Source organism: Rhinoraja longicauda, chromosome 22 (genome assembly GCF_053455715.1).
Source record: "Rhinoraja longicauda isolate Sanriku21f chromosome 22, sRhiLon1.1, whole genome shotgun sequence".
Taxonomy (NCBI): domain Eukaryota; kingdom Metazoa; phylum Chordata; class Chondrichthyes; order Rajiformes; family Arhynchobatidae; genus Rhinoraja; species Rhinoraja longicauda.
This window is the reverse complement of record NC_135974.1, coordinates 3,008,453-3,027,825: the sequence shown is the minus strand read 5'-3', so window position 1 is coordinate 3,027,825 and position 19,373 is coordinate 3,008,453. Positions and strand designations below refer to the sequence as shown.

The 19,373-nt window shown below is 48.9% G+C and overlaps 1 protein-coding gene across 1 annotated transcript in view; it reads right to left on the bottom strand.

Moving 5' to 3' along the window:
• Nucleotides 1-19,373, bottom strand: part of cdh22 (cadherin 22) — an 882,037-nt gene that overhangs the window by 210,975 nt on the left and 651,689 nt on the right. The window contains exon 8 of the mRNA XM_078418609.1: nt 13,042-13,178. Within this exon, the coding sequence (XP_078274735.1) occupies nt 13,042-13,178 (137 nt within the window). The remainder of the gene's footprint in view (nt 1-13,041; nt 13,179-19,373) is intronic.

The window sequence follows — 19,373 nt, the reverse complement described above, 5'->3', positions numbered from 1 at the left end:
TTATGGGGTATGTGTCCAAAATACAGCCAAAACGGTACACGAGAACACAACAATTTGAATGAAACTTGTACTGCAGGCGAATGGTGAGTTAGGTGCCCCTAAAATTGTTGTGCTTTTATACATATATATTACATATATGTATAAATAGATGTGTTTTTAGTAATATATAGATAGATATGATATCTCATGCAGATAGGGTAATGAATTGAATTTGGGATACATGATTGTCAGGAGGAGCCTTACAGCCGAATTAAACTATTTTTAATGTGCTCATATTGCTTTTCCTTCCCAAATTTGGGTGCACTTCAATATCTGTCTGCATTTTATGTCTGCTGCATAATGATATGCTAAGCATGATTCTCAACCAATGTGTCCACCACAGATCCAATCTCAGTGTGGACGAAACAAACAAGACTGTGCCATCACTCCAGCTTGGCTTTCCTCTTCTCCAACTAACATTCCTTCAGGACTATGTTTCATTCTTTGGAGGAACGGAAATCTATTCAAACGAAACCAAGTTGAAACAAAAAGAACTTCGACTTGAGTCAGTGAATGTGGTGGCAGAAATTGGGCAGTCACATTGGCACAGCGGTAGAGCTGCTGCCTTACAGCGAATGCAGCGCCGGAGACCCAGGTTCAATCCCGACTACGGGTGCTGTCTTTACGGAGTTTGTACGTTCTCCCCGTGACCTGCGCGGATTTTCTCTGAGATCTTTCCTTTCCTCCCACACTCCTAAGACGTACAGGTTTGTAGGTTAATTGGCTTGGTAAATGTGAAAATTGTTCCTAGTGGGTGTTGGGTAGTATTAATGCGGGTGGGGGAAAATCGCTGGTCGGCACGGACCTGGTGGGCCGAAGGGCCAGTTTCCGTGCTGTATCTCTAAACTAAAGTAAACTAAATGGGTGAGAGGCTCCATTCGATAAATGATGTCCTCCGATTTGTCTTGGTTTGGAGATGCAGACGGGAAGAGACTGCGCCATTGTCCTGGCCCACAGATGGCCACTTTCCTGGCCCACAGATGGCCACTGTACTAGCCCACAGATGGGCACTTTCCTGGCCCACAGATGGCCACTTTCTTGGCCCACAGATGGCCACTGTGCTAGCCCACAGATGGCCACTGTGCTAGCCCACAGATGGCCACTTTCCTGGCCCACAGATGGCCACTGTGCTAGCCCACAGATGGCCACTGTGCCGGCCCACAGATGGCCACTGTACTAGCCCACAGATGGCCACTTTCCTGGCCCACAGATGGCCACTTTCCTGGCCCACAGATGGCCACTTTCTTGGCCCACAGATGGCCACTGTGCTAGCCCACAGATGGCCACTGTGCTAGCCCACAGATGGCCACTTTCCTGGCCCACAGATGGCCACTGTGCTAGCCCACAGATGGCCACTGTGCCGGCCCACAGATGGCCACTGTACTAGCCCACAGATGGCCACTTTCCTGGCCCACAGATGGCCACTTTCCTGGCCCACAGACGGCCACTGTGCTAGCCCACAGATGGCCACTGTGCTAGCCCACAGATGGCCACTTTCCTGGCCCACAGATGGCCACTGTGCTAGCCCACAGATGGCCACTGTGCTAGCCCACAGATGGCCACTGTGCTAGCCCACAGATGGACACTGTGCTAGCCCACAGATGGACACTGTGCTGGCCCACAGATGGCCACTGTGCTGGCCCATAGATGGCCACTGTGCCGGCCCACAGATGGCCACTGTGCTAGCCCACAGATGGCCACTGTGCTAGCCCACAGATGGCCATTGTCCTGGCCCATAGATGGCCACTGTGCTGGCCCACAGATGACCACTGCCAGCCCACAGATGGCCACTGTGCCGGCCCACAGATGGCCACTGTGCCGGCCCACAGATGGCCATTGTCCTGGCCCACAGATGGCCACTGTCCTGGCCCACAGATGGCCACTGTGCCGGCCCACAGATGGCCATTGTCCTGGCCCACAGATGGCCATTGTCCTGGCCCACAGATGACCACTGCCAGCCCACAGATGGCCACTGTGCCGGACCACAGATGGCCACTGTGCTGGCCCACAGATGGCCACTGTCCTGGCCCACAGATGGCCATTGTCCTAGCCCACAGATGACCAATGCCAGCCCACAGATGGCCACTGTGCCGGACCACAGATGGCCACTGTGCTGGCCCACAGATGGCCACTGTCCTGGCCCACAGATGGCCATTGTGCCGGCCCATAGATGGCCACTGTCCTGGCCCACAGATGGCCATTGTCCTGGCCCACAGATGGCCACTGTGCTGGCCCACAGATGGCCACTGTGCCGGCCCACAGATGGCCATTGTCCTGGCCCACAGATGGCCATTGTCCTGGCCCACAGATGGCCACTGCCAGCCCACAGATGGCCACTGCCCTGGCCCATAGATGGCCACTGTCCTGGCCCACAGATGGCCATTGTCCTGGCCCACAGATGGCCACTGTGCTGGCCCACAGATGGCCACTGTGCCGGCCCACAGATGGCCATTGTCCTGGCCCACAGATGGCCATTGTCCTGGCCCACAGATGGCCACTGCCAGCCCACAGATGGCCACTGCCCTGGCCCATAGATGGCCACTGTCCTGGCCCATAGATGGCCACTGTCCTGGCCCACAGATGGCCACTGTGCTGCCCCACAGATGGCCACTGGGCCGGCCCACAGATGGCCACTGTCCTGGCCCACAGATGGACACTGTGCCGGCCCACAGATGGCCACTGTCCTGGCCCACAGATGGCCACTGTCCTGGCCCACAGATGGCCACTGTGCTGGCCCACAGATGGCCACTGTGCCGGCCCACAGATGGCCACTGTCCTGGCCCACAGATGGCCACTGCCAGCCCACAGATGGCCATTGTCCTAGCCCACAGATGGCCACTGTGCTGGCCCACAGATGGCCACTGTGCCGGTCCACAGATGGCCACTGCCGGCCCACAGATGGCCATTGTCCTGGCCCACAGATGGCCACTGTGCCGGTCCACAGGTGGCCACTGTGCCGGCCCACAGATGGCCACTGCCAGCCCACAGATGGCCACTGTCCTGGCCCACAGATGGCCACTGTGCTGGCCCACAGATGGCCCCACAGAATGAGGAGGAAGATGGTCTTCCCCCTCAAGACCCAAATCCCAGAATTAGTGATGTTCCTCGGTCAATCCATGCTGCAGGGGAAAGAGGCCACCCACCAACTTTAACATTAAAAGACGATCAGTCAAACTTGAGTTCATCAAGCCCGAAATATTTGTTGTTTCCAAACGTTAACGGGGTGCTTCGGCTGAGCAATGGTTCCATCTGTCGTGAGGAGGGAATTCTTTCGGCCCATCTATACCCTCCCCATCCCTCCCCTCCCCTTCCCCTCCCCTCCACCGAGTACCGACCCGTGCACTGGTCTGTCACAGCTCTCCATTCCTTCTGAGTGGGTTTCTGATATTCTGCTGGTGGAGGCTAACCAGTAGACCTACAGTAAATCTCCATTTTATGAGATTGGTTAACAATTTTCAATCCTGGAGTTTTTGTAACCTTGTAAAATAACATTGTTTTCTGAAAGAGATTGTAAACATCGCCCAGCCCAAAGCCCAGTGCCAGGCTTGGGCTGTCCGATACTAATGGACACCTCGTACACAACGCATTTCTGCCACTATAACCTGAATCTGTTTTAAAGAGGTCCACAATGAATGAATGAAATGAATGAATACATTTGTGTCACTTGTGGCACAGGTACAAGTGAAATTCTTTGCTTGCAGACCTTGCCAAGGTGTGGCAAGAGTCTCCCATAAAGGGTGCTTGTAAAGTTACAAATCCCCACCCCTCCACCGTACAAGTTCCCCCTTCGTTCTCCCCCCTTCCTTCACGGAGGTCCCCCCACACCAGTTCCTCGATTGTCCACTGTTCCCCCCCCTTCCCTCCCATGCCAGGCCTCCTTTGTCCATTGTCCTTCACAGCGGTTCCCCCCCACACCATGTCCCCATTGATGACGAAGGTAAACTGGTTACATAAACTTTCATCCGTTACAGCATCACACAGAACATGAGAACGTTATTCATTTCATCGTGACATCCAAGCTGTTGGAAGAGCCATCCCACACTGACTTCTGTGGTCTGACTTCTGTTTTCTTTCCCCGGAGCTTTGAAAATGTGGGTAAATTCCTCTAGAAATTATTCTTGAATCTACCTGCAACATCCTTTCAGATAGTATAAGAAAATAACTGCAGATGCTGGTACAAATCGAAGGTATTTATTCACAAAATGCTGGAGTAACTCAGCAGGTCAGGCAGCATCTCGGGAGAGAAGGAATGGGTGATGTTTCGGGTCGAGACCCTTCTTCAGACTGATGTCAGGGGGGCGGGACAAAGGAAGGATATAGGTGGAGACAGGAAGATAGAGGGAGATCTGGGAAGGAGGAAGGGAAGAGAGGGACAGAGGAACTATCTAAAGTTGGTAACATCCTTTAGATATTACATCGCAGAAAAACGAGGTGACACTGTGTAAAAATTATCTTCGTATCCTTCCTGATATTTTTGCCCAAATGTTTTAATGTGCGTCCAATGGTTATCTAGTCTTCTGTCAGTGGAACAGTTGCTTCTTCGACAGCGTGGATGAGGAGAGGATGGGTATAACAACCTGATAGTTGTAGGACTCCAAAGACGTACAGGTATGTAGGTTAATTGGCTGGGTAAATGTAAAAATTGTCCCTAGTGGGTGTAGGATAGTGTTAATGTGCGGGGATCACTGGGCGGCACGGACTTGGAGGGCCGAAAAGGCCTGTTTCCGGCTGTAGATATATGATATGATATGATATGATATGAAAGTAGCTGTTCCTGAACTGTGTGGTGTGGGACTTCAAGCTTTGTGTACCTCCTGAGTCATGGTTGCAGTGAGAAGAGGGCATTGTCCAGATAGTGAGGGTCCTTGATGACACATGCTCCTTCTTGACCCACTTCATTGAAATCGCCTATACTGAAGTGTAGTACGCAACGGAGCGTAACGTCCGCTATTTTAGTAAGCAAAACCCGCCGTTCGCTATGCCTCTCGCAGTGTAATCAGTGTTTTGGGGGAACAGTGTGTGTGATGATACCATTAAAATGCAGAAAATATCTCCCCTATCACTTCACAGATTTTTATTATTTTGCTTTTTAAATGCTTCTGCGAGTTTCTGCCTACTGAAATGGTGCCATGACCTACTACGGTTTTTAGGGTCGAGTGGTCTATCTTGCTCTGCTCTATCATCTTTGGTCATAGCACCTCATCATAATGAACACTTTTTACAAACCTCCCCACAGTCTTTGTGTTCTCAAAATAACAATTCCAGCAACTCTGCTCTCCCCAGTCTTCCCCCCCTCCCCCGAGACCATTTTGGTGCATTCCCTTTCATGCATTCCAAGGCAACGTTGTTATTTCTGAAGTGTGACTCTGCACTCTGAGATGCCAGCTGTAACACAGAGGCTTACCTCCTCTGCATTCCACTATTTGCAAAGCCAAATGTTTACTTATACCTGCTTCACATTATCCCGGTATAATTCCTTTGAAAAACAAGGCTGGGAAATTGCCCCTATTTCGATGTTAATGTGCAATAAGATTTAGGAATTATTGAGGGATTGAAAACTAATACTGACTTTGTTCGGCTTCAAAAATGCGATGAACTGTTTATAATCCTTTGTGAATTCAATTGAAGATGCACCTATTCCTTGGCAAATCAATCAGACATAATCCCCTTTAACACATTGGCTTGTGCATTTACCAGCCGATACAAAGTAGGAACAGCAGTAGACTGCTCACCTCCTGAGCGTGCCCTGCTATGCAATTAGATTACATCGTTCCGACTAACCGCCTTGATTCAATAAACCTAAATATCCTTGCTCCACAAAAATCTATCAACCTCAGTTTTGAAATGTTCAATTGATTTTGCTTTTGGAAGTGGGTGTTTCAGTTTTCCATAAGGTCTTGCGTTATCATTATTCCTTGACATCGCCCCGAACTGCCTTGCTCTAACTTCGTTGTACGCCTCGATTCAGGATACCTCCCCACATCAGAGGGAAACCGGTTCTCTCCAGTCTCTCCAAGAGGTGCTGCCTCACCCATTCCTTCTCCCCAGAGATGCTGCCTGTCCCGCTGAGTTACTGCAGCATTTTGTGTCCACCCAGTCTTCAGTCAAATCATAGAATCATGGGGAATCACACAGCAGGGAAACAGATTGTCCAGCTCATTCAGTCCGCACCATCCATCATGCACTAAGACTGCCCTAACCCATTTTATTCTCCCCATGTTCCATCAAATCCTCTAGATTCTACCACTCACCTACAGATAGTGGTTAATTGTGGTGGCACGGTGGCGCAGCGGTAGAGTTGCTACCTCACAGACCTTACAGCGCCAGAATCCTGGGTTCGATCCCAACTACGGGTGCTGTCTGTATAGAGTTTGTACATTCTCCCCGTGACCGCTTGGATTTTCTCCAAGTTCTCCAGTTCCCTCCCACACTCCAAAGATGTACAGGTTTGCAGATTAATTGGTTTGCTTTAAATGTAAAAAATGTTCCTAGTGTAGGATAACGTTAGTGTGCGGGGATCACTGGTTGGTCCAAACTCGATGTGCTGAAGGGTCTGTTTCCGTGCTGTACCTCGAAATAGACAATAAACAATAGACAATGGGTGCAGGAGGAGGCCACTCGGCCCTTCACGCCAGCACCGCCATTCACTGTGATCATGGCTGATCATCCACAATCAGTACCACGTTCCTGCCCTCTCCCCATATCCCTTGATTCCGCTATCTTTAAGATCTCCGCTATCTTTAAACTAAACTAAATTAAACTAAATTAATCTAACCAGCAACCCGCTTACTTTTGGATGTGGGATGGAACCTGAGCCCAAGCAGGTGGATGAGGGGTGACCTCATAAAGAGATGTACAAAATCATGAGAGGAAGAGATCGGGTAAGTGCACAGAGTCTTTTGCCCAGGGTAGGAGGATAGAGAAAAAAAAGACATATGTTTAAGGAGAGGGAGGAGAAAGTTAAATGGAACCTGAGGGGTAACTCTTTTACGCAAAGGGTGATTGGTATATGGAACTAACTGCCAGCTGCAGGTGGTTGAGACAGGTACCACCATAACATTTAAGAGACATTTGGACAGGTACATGGATAGGATAGGTTTAAAGGGTTATGGGCTAGTGTTGTGGGACTAGTGTAGATGGGGCATATTGGTCGGCGGGGCTAAGTTGGGCGGAAGGGCTTATTTCCACGCTGCATGACTCCATGACCTGTGGGAAACCCTTGAAGTCACAGGGAGATCATGCAAACTCCACACAGGCAGCGCCAGAGGGAAGGATTGATCCTGGTCACTGGAGTTGTGCAGCAGCAGATCTATTAGCAACTTACAGAATGATAAAAGGCACAGATAGAGTGGACGTGGAGAGGATGTTTCCACTGGTGGGAGAGTCTAGGACCAGAGATCACAGCCTCAGAATTAAAGGGCGCTATTTTAGAAAGGAGGTGAGGAGGAACTTCTTTAGTGTGAGGGTAGTTAATCTGTGGAACTCAAGAGGCTGGTGCAGGCTAAGTCAGTGGATGCTTTTAAGGCAGAGATGGACCAATTCCTGATTAGATCTGCCTAATAGGTCCAGTCTGATGTGTAAATTCACTGCACAGCAATCACAGCACAGATACAGGCCCCAGGGGACAATCGGCCAATTCCAGTAATTCAGCAGCAATCAATCCCCTCTGAGCAAGAACCATCTCTTGTTTGCCAGTGAGAACCTGCTAATTGCAGCCACCTGGCGCAATTGTCGTGGTTGCTGACCAGGTCGTTCATCACTCAGTGGCTGGCGTGACACAGTTGGATGAGCTTAACCAAGTAGTTGGTGTCCTAGATACACCAGTCAACTGAAGATGTGCAGATGCGTGTCCACGTCTAATGGCATCTGTGTAGGAAGGAACTGCAGATGCTGGTTTAAACCGAACATAGACACAAAGGCAGACACGGTGGTGCAGCGGTAGAGTTGCTGACTTACAGCGAATGCAGCGCCGGAGACCCGGGTTCCATCCCGACTACGGGTGCTGTCTGTACGGAGTTTGTACGTTCTCCCCGTGACCTGCGTGGGGTTTTCTCCGCGATCTTCGGTTTCCTCCCACACTCCAAAGACGTGCAGGTATGTAGGTTAATTGGCTTGGTATAAATGTAAAAATTGTCGCTCGTGGCTCCAGGATAGTGTTAATGTGCGGGGATCGCTGGTCGGCGCGGACCTGGTGGGCCGAAGGGCCTGTTTCCGCGCTGCATCTCTAAACTAAAAAGTGGGAGTAGCTCAGCGGGACAGGCAGCATCTCTGGAGAGGAGGAACGGGTGACGTTTCGGATCGAGACCCTTCTTCAGACTGGAGAATGACCGATGGAACCTGTCAGAGTCTGCAGCTCGACCCTTGCACAGTGTTGCAACACAAGGCTGATGTGATCTGGGGAATCAGCTCACCAATTCTGTTCCAGGTCTAACCTGCTGCAGGATCTCTGAGCCTATTCATTCCAGTCACAGTTTAGTTTATTGTCACGTGTACCGAGGTACAGTGAAAAGCTTTTGTGTTGCGTGCTAACCAGTCAGCGGAAAGGCAACACATGATCACAATCGGGCCATTTACAGTGTACAGATACATGATAAGCGAATAACGTTTAGTGCAAGGTAAAGCCAGCAAAGTCCGATCAAAGATAGTCCAAGGGTCACCAATGAGGTAGATAGTAGTTCAGCACTGCTCTCTGGTTGTGGTAGATGATTCAGTTGCCTGATAACAGCTGGGAAGAAACTGTCCCTGAATCTGGAGGTGTACATTTTCACACTTCTGTACCTTTTGCCCGATGGGAGAGGGGAGAAGAGGGAGTGGCCAGGGTGCGACTCGTCCTTGATTGTGCTGCTGGCCTTGCCGAGGCAGCGTGAGGTGTAAATGGAGGCAATGGGAAGGGAGGTTGGTTTGTGTGATGGTCTGGGCTGCGCCCACAATTCTCTGCAGCTTCTTGCGGGGGTCACAATGCTGATGAGATCCGGGGGACCAGCTCAATGGTTCTGTTCCAGGTCTAACCTGGGCTGCAGGATCCCACGGCCTATTCATGCCAGTGGAGGCTTCCCAGGTGTGGGGATGAGGAGACACGACCTGTGACCAAACAAGGCCATCCCAATGGAAAGAACACATGTTGGATGTATCCACGCCAATACGTTGGTGCAGGTCAGTTCGTGACATTACAATACAGGTGCACCCCGGCTTACGATGCTTCCACTTACGATATTTTGACTTTGCGATAGTTCAGACGGCAGCTCGCTTCCGGCCACATGATCACATGTATTCAATGCATTTCGACGTATGATATTTTCGGTTTCCGATGGGTTTCTCGGAACGTAACGCCATCGTAAACTGAGGAGCACCTGTATGATTCTTTAATTTAGTTTAGAGACACAGCACCCAAACCGGCCGGTAGGCTCACCGGGTCCGCGCCGACCAGCGATCCCTGCGCACTAACACTATCCTACACACAAGGGACAATTTACAATTTTACCAAGCCAATTATACTACAAACCTGTACGTCTTTGGAGTGTGGGAGGAAACCTGAAGATCTCGGTGAAAACCCACGCAGGTCAGGGGGAGAACGTACAAACTCCGTACAGACAACACCCGTAGTCAGGATTGAACCCGGGTCTCTGGCGCTGCAAGGCAGCAACTCTACCGCTGCGCCACCGTGCCTCCAATTCAGAAACATGTGTGTAATGTCCTGGTGAAACTACCCATCAATTTCAGAGTCGATTAGCTACAGAAGAATGCAGCATCGTAACAGAATGGATCAACACAAATCTGACTGATCAGAACCAAACCCACATTGCAATCAATTCTTCTGAAAACCGACCACTCACCTACACATCAGGAACAACTGAGAGTGGTCAATCAACTGACCAATCTGCACGCCTGTGGTACATAGAAGTAAACTGAAGCACCGGGAGGCCATGTGTAAACTCCGTGCAGCAGGGATGAGGAATGAACCCGTGTACTAGCCCTGTGAGACAGTAACACTACCAGCTGTGCCGCGAGGCAGGTACAATCAGAGTCACTAAATGCATGCTGTATCTCTTCCTTCTAAGTTTCCTTCTTGTGTAGTTCAATGTAAATGCATTACAATGTTGCATTTTTAGTTTAGTTTCATTTAGAGATACAGCATGGAAACAGGCCCTTCGGCCTACTGATATGCATCGGTCGACCAACGATCACCGTAGGGTTGCCAACTGTTCCATATTAGCCGGGACATCCTGTATATTGGGCTAAATTGGTTTGCCCTTGACGCGTATTAGGCCCGGGGGACGCTGTGGGCCCGGACACTGTGGGCCCGGACACTGTAGGCCCCGAGGGGGGTGCTGTGGGCCCGGACACTGTGGGCCCGGACACTGTGGGCCCGGACACTGTGGGCCCGGACACTGTGGGCCCGGACACTGTGGGCCCGGACACTGTGGGCCCGGACACTGTGGGCCCGGACATTGTGGGCCTGGACACCGTAGGCCCCGGGGGGGCTCTGTAGGCCTGGACACTGTAGGTCCGGACACTCTGGGCCTGGATATTGTTGGCCTGGGGGCTGCTGTAACCCCGGAGGCCCGGGCGCCACCTAACGGAGGTTGCCTAGCAACCCGCCTCCCGGCCCGGGCGGCCGCCATTGGTGGAGCGGGAGCACGTGGCCGTTGGCTGGGCGAGGTCACGTGGGGCAGTGACGTCACCTTTTGTCCCGTATTTGGGAGTGAGGAAGTTGGCAACCCCTAGATCACCCGTACACCAGTTCTATGTTATCCCAGTTTTGCACTCAACACACTGGGGACAATTTACAGTAGCCAATTGAACTGTAAACCTGCATGTCTTTGGAACGTGGGAGAAAACCGGTGAGCCCGGTGAAAACCCACGCAGTCACAGGGAGAAGGTACAAGCTCCCTGCAGACAGCACTCCTGGTCACGTTCAAACCTGGGCCTCTGGCACTGCAAGGTAGCAGTACCGCCCTATATATACCACGTGGAACTGCAAACACATTTTGGAGTATCTTCTGAATCGAGATTGGGCTATTTTTCTACCATCATATTCCACACGCTGGAACAGCACTTGAAATTCAAAGAGGCACAAGGGAGCTTCGAGGATGCCTATCCTGATATGTTGCCTTCATTCGGTATTCTTTGCTTCGAAATTTACTTTCAAAATGCCGACCATAAAATACAAATTACTCAAGGAACATTTACAAAACAACATAAAGAACCAATGCAGAAAACAAAGAACTGGAAACGTCAGCAGTACAAGAACATTACACAGAGTTTCAAACAATTTACAATCTAGAGATAAGCCATTCACCCGAAATAGTCCATTTGGGTGTTTATGCACCCGAGGAGACCCTCATATTCTTCTTAACCAATTTCATTCCCCTTAAGTGTAATCATGCTGTTCATCTCAATGTCTTCTGAGAGGAATGAGTGCCATATTTCACCTTCTCATAGAGTCATAGAGCCACAGAGTGATACAGCGTGGAAACAGGCCCCCCGGCCAACATGTCCCAGCTACACTAGTCCCATCTGCCCACATTTGCTCCATATCCCTCTAAACCTGTCCTGTCCATGTACCTGTCTAACTGTTTCCTAAATGTTGGGATAGTCCCTGCCTCAACTACCTCCTCCGGCAGCTTGTTCCATGCTTTGTGTGAAAAAATCATCCCTCAGATGCCTATTAAATCTTTTCCCCTTCACCTTAAACCCATGTCCTCTAGTCCTCGATTCACCTACTCTGGGCAAGGGACTCTGTGCGTCCACCCAATCTATTCCTCTCATGATTTTATACACATAATTCTCTGGATGAAGGATACCTGAATTCCCATTTGGATATTTTTTCTGTGCCCTCAATTTAGATTTCCCCGTAATTTTCTGCATACCAATCCTATAAAAACCCTTCTAAGATTTTGGCAGTCACACTGAAATCCTTAACTTTGGCATTATGCCCAGAATAATCAAGTGGCAAAAGTAAATGGGATTTCAATGGGTTGACACAACAGTTACATCGGGGAGTGATAACATATGCAATTTTTAAAAAACACTGATTTATTCTCATTATCAGGTAAAAAAGCTTAGATATAAAGCTCAACGTAGATGGAAATGCCCTGTTTTAAATGTGAATTTCTCTTAGATTTGTAAGTTAAATGTCTAGAGGTTTCTCACCATATCTGAGCCCATTGAAACATCTGACGTGCTTGTAAAACTTAATCAATGTTTTTAATAAGGAAGCAAATTAAAAAAGATAAGATAAAATAAATCTGCATTTTCAATCACCAAATAGTCTATACGATAGAGATTTGCAATAATTCAAAGCAATCACTTAGACATTTGATATTGAATGGCGCCTCTCTGATTAGTTTTGAAATAAAAAAATCATTTTCCTGGTGTTTTATTATCCATACGTACCACCGCACATTCCTTAGTTTGCTATCCAGTGTGGTCCGCCACTTTCCACTTGTACCACTTTCTCCTTCATCAGTTCTTCTCTGTCCCCATGAGAGGAACTGCAGATGCCGATTTAAACCGAAGACAGACACAAAACGCTGGAGCAACTCAACGGGTCAGGCAGCATCTCCGGAGAAAAGGATTGGGCGACGTTTCGGGTCTGAAGATGGGTCTCCGTTTCTCCAGAGATGCTGCCTGTCTCGCTGAGTTCCTCCAGCGATTTGTGTCTGTCTTCGGAAATGTGTTTTTCCGTTTCCATCAGTGGGCCCCTATTTTACCCCATTTCCTTCTCTTCAAACGGTTTGTGCTTCAAATGTATGCCGATTATCTTGTGTGTTTTCCAGAAACATTTTCATTCTATTAATGGGAGGCAGCTAATTCCCTCCCCCCCCCCCCGGATAGATACAAAAAACTGGGATAACTCAGCATTTCTGGAAAAAAGGAATAGGTGGTATTTTGGGTCGAGACCCTTCTCCAGACTCTGCATCTGCAGTTCCTTCCTATTAATTCCCCCCCTCACCCTTTTCAACAGCCTGAGAGATTTCAATACGATTCAAGGTCTCCTACCTGCCTCCATCGCTACCACGGTGACGTTGTGCCACCCTGCTGTCTCGCGGTCCAGTCTTTTGGCAATAGTGATCCCTCCAGTGGTGGCGTCCACGTTAAATATCCTCTCCAAGTCCGTGTTGCGGTCGATAGAGTACCTGTCAAATCCCCAAGAGACGACAGTGAGTGAAGTCGATCCTCTCGCAAATCCAGACTATCGCTGAGAAACCTCTGAGCTGGCTTAACCGTGATCATCCGGCAGAACTGTTATTTAATCAAGGGGATAGACACAAAAGGCTGGAGCAACTCAGCTGGTCAGTCAGCATCTCTGTTTCGGGTCGAGACCCTTCTTCAGACTCGACCCGAAACATCGCACATTCCTTCTCTCCAGAGATGCTGCCTGTCCCGCTTAGTCACTCCAGCTTTCCGTGTCTGTTTTCGGTTTAAACCAGGATCTGCGGTTCCTTCCTACACATGCCTAATCAGGGCTGGGGTCAGCCTAGTGAAAATGAACACTATTGTATCCGCAAGCCTGGCGTTTGTTCGGAGGTGGTGTTGGGGTAGATACTCAGCTTCAGGAACTGATTAACATTTTTGTCCCCATTTCCCAATTTGTTGGAGAAGACATCTGCAGACCTGGTGGTTTTCGGAAGAGAGGAAGAGGGATGGGAGGATGGGGAAGGTCGGGGTGAAACGGGGTAGAAGTTCGGGTTATGCGGATTGGAATGGTTGTGCAGTTTGGAACCATCAGTGCTGGGGGGAACACATAGGAGGAAATCAGACGTGGACAATCAAGGTGCGTGGGGAAGGCTGAGGATGGGAAAGGAACTCAGGTAATCAGGAGGTGATGGGAATGGAAGCACTGTTTAGTTTGGGTGAACCAAGCCCATGAGTGTTTCCTTTGCTTCTCCAGCAGTGCAGGGCGGTCATTTAAAACCCGAGACGACCTTCTTTCCACCATGGGAGTTCCTGAACCTAGCTATATGTATCACCTCTGGGGCGGTACGGCGGTAGAGTTGCTGCCTTACAGCGCTTTCAGCGCCGGAGACCAGGGTTCCATCCCGACTACGGGTGCTGTCTGTACGGAGTTCTCCTCGTGACTGCGTGGGTTTTCTCCGAGATCTTCGGTTTCCTCCCACACTCCAAAGACGTGCAGGTTTGTGGGTTAATTGGCTTGGTATAATTGTAAAATGTCCCTAGTGTATGTGGGATAGTGTGAATGGGCGGGGATCGCTGGTCGATGTGGGCTCGGTGGGCCGAAGGGCCTGTTTCCGCGCTGTGTATCAAAAACTAAACTAAACTAAGCCTAATGCAAACATCCTCATTAAAATGTTCAAATGACCAACGCACTTCCTGGGGGCAGATCAGCCACCTGCTCATTGATGGACATGCTGGGCTGGGTTAGTCTGGGCCAGAGATTCTTCACACTTCAACATCTTTTAATAATCCCAGTCTTGCAGTTATGCCTATTCCCCCCTTCCCTCCCCTCCCCCCCCCCCCCCCTACCCCCACCACCATCACAAATTACTTGTGTTGGATGGAACTGCAGGTTTAAACCAAAGATAGACACAAAACGCTGGAGTAACTCAGCAGGCCAGGCGGCATCTCTGGAGCGAAGGAATGGGTGACGTTTCGGGTCGAGACCAAAGACGTCACCTATCCATGTTCTCCAGTGATGATGTCTGACCCACTGAGTTACTCCAGCGTTTTGTGTCTACCACAAATTACATCCTGTGGAACATCCTTGCAAAACGGTTTAAACTGAACGTGTGTAATAAACTTTAATGGCGGCTCTTATCATTACTTCTGAGGTTGTAGTCACTTTGCTGCCATTGTATCGATGTCAATGTTGAAAATCTCACAGACCCCGAAACAATGTTTTCCCCAATCAGCACCTCACGTACAGCCCGGTGATCTCCGACCTGTCGGAGCCACAGAGTGGCCTCAATGCGTCCCCTTTGCCCTTTGCCCTTTTCCTCTTGTACTCTCTACCAGAAAATATCAGATCGGATTTGAAGTGATAGCCCTGGAGGTGGCAAAGAGTAAGAACTGTGAGACATGAGAGAGACAGTGGGACAGACAGTGGGACAGACAGTGGGACAGACAGTGAGACAGACAGTGGGACAGACAGAGAGACAGACAGTGGGACAGACAGTGGGACAGACAGTGGGACAGACAGAGGGACAGACAGTGAGACAGACAGTGAGACAGACAGTGAGACAGACAGTGAGACAGACAGTGAGACAGACAATGAGACAGACAGAGAGACAGACAGTGGGACAGACAGTGGGACAGACAGTGGGACAGGCAGAGAGACAGACAGTGAGACAGACAGTGAGACAGACAATGAGACAGGCAGAGAGACAGGCAGTGAGATAGACTGAGAGACAGACAGAGGGACAGACAGAGAGACAGACAGTGAGACAGACTGTGAGACAGTAAGGACGGACGACAAGACTGGAGAAATGGACAGTGAACAGGAGAGACAGACAGTGAGACAGGCAGTGAGACAAAAGGGGCAGACACTGAAACAGACTGTGAGACAGGAGAGATCTACAATGAGTCAGACAGTGGGATAGGAAGTTACAGTCAGTGAGGCAGGCAGGCTGTGTTCTCAGCCCCCTTCTTTACTCCTTGTACACCCATGACTGTGCTGCCATGTACAAATCTAATTCAATTTTCGAATTCGCAGACCACACCACCAGTGTGGGCCTGATATCAAATAATGATGGGACGGAGCACAGGAGGGAGATTGAGAACCTCGTGCCCTAGTGTCGAGACAACAACCTTTCTCTCAATGGCAGCAAGACAAAGGAGGTACTGGTTGACTTCGGGAAGCGAAGTGGTACACGTACTCCAGTTTGCATTGGGACTGCCGTACTGCCAAGGGCTACGAAGAGGTGGAATTTGACAAGTGCGTTCAGGAACATTTCCTCAAGCCATATGTAAAGGCTCTTACACGGGAGAGGGCAAAGCTTGATCTATTCTTTGGGATTTGGGCGGAGGCAAGTGACTGAAATGATAGTGGGCGAACCTTTGGAGACTAGTGACCACAGTTCTATTTGTTTGAAGAAGGGTGTCGACCCAAAACGCTACCCATCCCTTCTCTCCAGAAATGCTGCCTGTCCCTCTGAGTTACTCCAGCATTTTGTATCTACCGTCGATTTAAACCAGCATCTGCAGTTCTTTCTCACACACTCTATTTGTTTTCAAATAGTTATGGTTACGGAAGGGATAGTCCAAGTTAACGTTTGTAAATTGGGGCAAGGCCAACTTTGATGGTATTAGACAGGAGCTTGTAAAAGTTGATTGGGGTAATGTTGATGAGTGGGAAAGGGATGCCCAGAATGTGGGGTGCTTCTAAACATTGCGATAATGAGATCTCATGGTGTGCATGTTCCTGTTAGAATCAAGGGCAAGACAGATGGGTGCAAGGGAATGTGTAGAAAGGAACTGCAGATGCTGGTTTGTACCGAAGATAGACTCAAAATGCTGGAGTAACTCAGTGGGACAGGCAGCATCTCTGGAGAGAAGGGATGGGACCCTGGATGATGAGAGAAATTGATGCTCTGCTCAGGGAACAGGAGGAATGGGTCATGTATAGGCAGCTGGAATCCAGTATACCCCTGGAGTGTAAGGTATGGAGGAAATCAATAGACAATAGGTGCAGGAGGAGGCCATTCGGCCCTTCGAGCCAGCACCACCATTCAATGTGATCATGGATGATCATTCTCAATCAATACCCCATTCCTGCCTTCTCCCCGTACCCCCTGACAACCAGGAATGCAAAAGGGACATTCATAGCTCTAGCAAATAAGATGAAGAAGAATACAAAGACTTTAAAGTATATTAAGAGAAAAGGGATAATTAGAGGGAGAATAGGTGGTATTTTAGACAGTGAAGATGAATATCAAGATTTACAGTAGGATCTTGATCTGCTGGCGAGTGGGCTGAGGGAAGGCCATTGGAGTTTAGTTTATTGTCACGTGTACTGAGGTACAGTGAAAAGCTTTTGTTGCGTGCTATCCAGTCAGCGGAAAGATAACACACGATTACAATCGAGCCATTTACAGCGTACAGATACATGATAAGGAAATAACCTCAGTCTGAAGAAGGGTCTCGACCCGAAACGTCGCCCATTCCTTCCCTCCTGAGATGCTGCCAGACCTGCTGAGTTACTCCAGCATTTTGTGAATAAATACCTTCGATTTGTACCAGCATCTGTAGTTATTTTCTTACACCTTTAGTTTAAGGTAAAGTCGGTAAGTCCGATCAAAGATAATCTGAGAAGGAAAATAACTGCAGACGCTGGTTCAAATCGAAGGTAGACACAAAATGCTGGAGTAACTCAGCGGGACAGGCAGCATCTCAGGAGAGAAGGAATGGGTGACGTTTCGGGTCGAGACCCTTCGTCAGACTGATAGTCTGAGAGTCACCAATGAGGTAGATTATGAGGTTAATTTATACAAGTGTGAAGCGTAACATTTTGGAGAGACCGGGCTGCTGAAGGATAGCTTTGGCTGGCTGTTCTTCATTAGTCAGGGAATTGAGTACTGTAGGTGGGAGGCTATGTTACAGTTGTGGAAGATGTCAGTAAGACTGCACTTGAAGCATGGTATTGTTTTGTTCACTCTGCAGGAAAAATGCCATTAAGCTGAAAAGGATGCAGAGAGGATTCACGAGGGAATGCTGGGACACGAGGGCCATGGTAAGTTTGGTAGAATTTATTCTTTGGACCGCCGGAGGCTGAAGGGTGATCCTGTCGAGGTATATTAAATCATGAGCAGAATAGATATGATGATATCGGTTCTTTTTTCCAGGGTAGGGGAATCAAGAAACAGAGGGCATAGTTTTAAGGCGAGAGGAGAAAGATTGAATGGGGATCTGAGGGGCAGGATTTTCACACAGAATGTTGTGAGTATTTGGAATAAACCATCAGAGTAAGTAGTTGAGCCAATTACAATGATAAGAATTTAAAGAGATTTGGACAGGTGCGTAAATAGGAATGTTTTACAGAGCGTAGGAGGATGAGGGGAGATCTTGTAGAGGTGTACAAAATCATGAGAGGAATAGATCGGGTAGATGCACAGAGTCTCTCGCCCAGAGTAGGGGAATCGAGGGCCAGAGGACATAGGTTCAAGATGAAGGGGAAAAGATTAAATAAGAATCCGAGAGGTTACTTCTTCACACAGGTGGGTGTATGGAACAAGCTGCTAGAGGAGGTAGTTGAGGCTGGGACTATCCCATTGTTTAAGAAACAATTGGACAGGTACATGGATAGGACAGGTTTGGAGGGATATGGACCAAGCGCAGGCAAGTGGGACTAGGGTAGCTGAGACATTGTTGGCCGGAGTGGGCGAGTTGGGCCGAAGAGCCTGTTTCCACACTGTATCACTCTATGGCTCTATAACTCTATGAGAGATATGAGCCAAACATGGGCAAATAAGATTAACTAGATAGGACATCTAGCATGGACTAGTTGGGCCAAAGGTCCTGTTTCCGAGCTCTATGACTCTGTGAGGACACATTCCGATGCACCTCAATTTTAAATGCCTAGCCCTCAGTCTAGCCATTATAGTCCAATGGGAGTTACCAGTAGAATTATTTCAACATTTCAATGTTTGATGGCACTGAACCTGTATTCGCTGGAGTTTTGAAGAATGAGGGCGGACCTCAGTGAAAGGCTTGGATAGAGTGGATGTGGAGAGGATGTTTCCACTAGTGGGAGAGGTTAGGACTAGGACTACAACCACTAGGACTAGAGGTTGTAGCCTCAGTATTAACGGTCGTTCTTTTAGGAAGGAGATGAGGAGGAATTTATTCTGAGGGTGGTGAATCTGTGGAATTCTTTGCCACAGAAGGCTGTGGAGACAAAGTCAGTGGATATATTTAAGGCAGAGATAGATTGTAGATAGATTCTTGATTAGTACGGGTATCAGAGTTTATGGGGAGAAGGCAGGAGAATGGGGTTAGGAGGGAGAGATAGATCAGCCATGATTGAATGGCGGAGTAGATTTGATGGGCCGAATTGCCTAATTCTATTCCTGTCACTTATGATCTAATGAACATCTACCCTGTCAAGTGCCCTCACTTACTTACATGTTTCAATAAGATTCATTGTCGTTTTTCTAAACTCCATAAAACACAGATCTAATGTCTGCAGATGCTTATGTCAGTGCAACACACGTCATGGAATGAGTTGGAGAGAAGGCAGAAGAATGGGGTGAAGAGGGAGAGATAGATCAGCCATGATTGAATGGTGGAGTAGACTTGATGGGCCGAATGGCCTAATCCTATCACTTATGAACTTTTGAGTTGACTGACTCTTTGTTGGACTGCCGCCATTTTCTTAA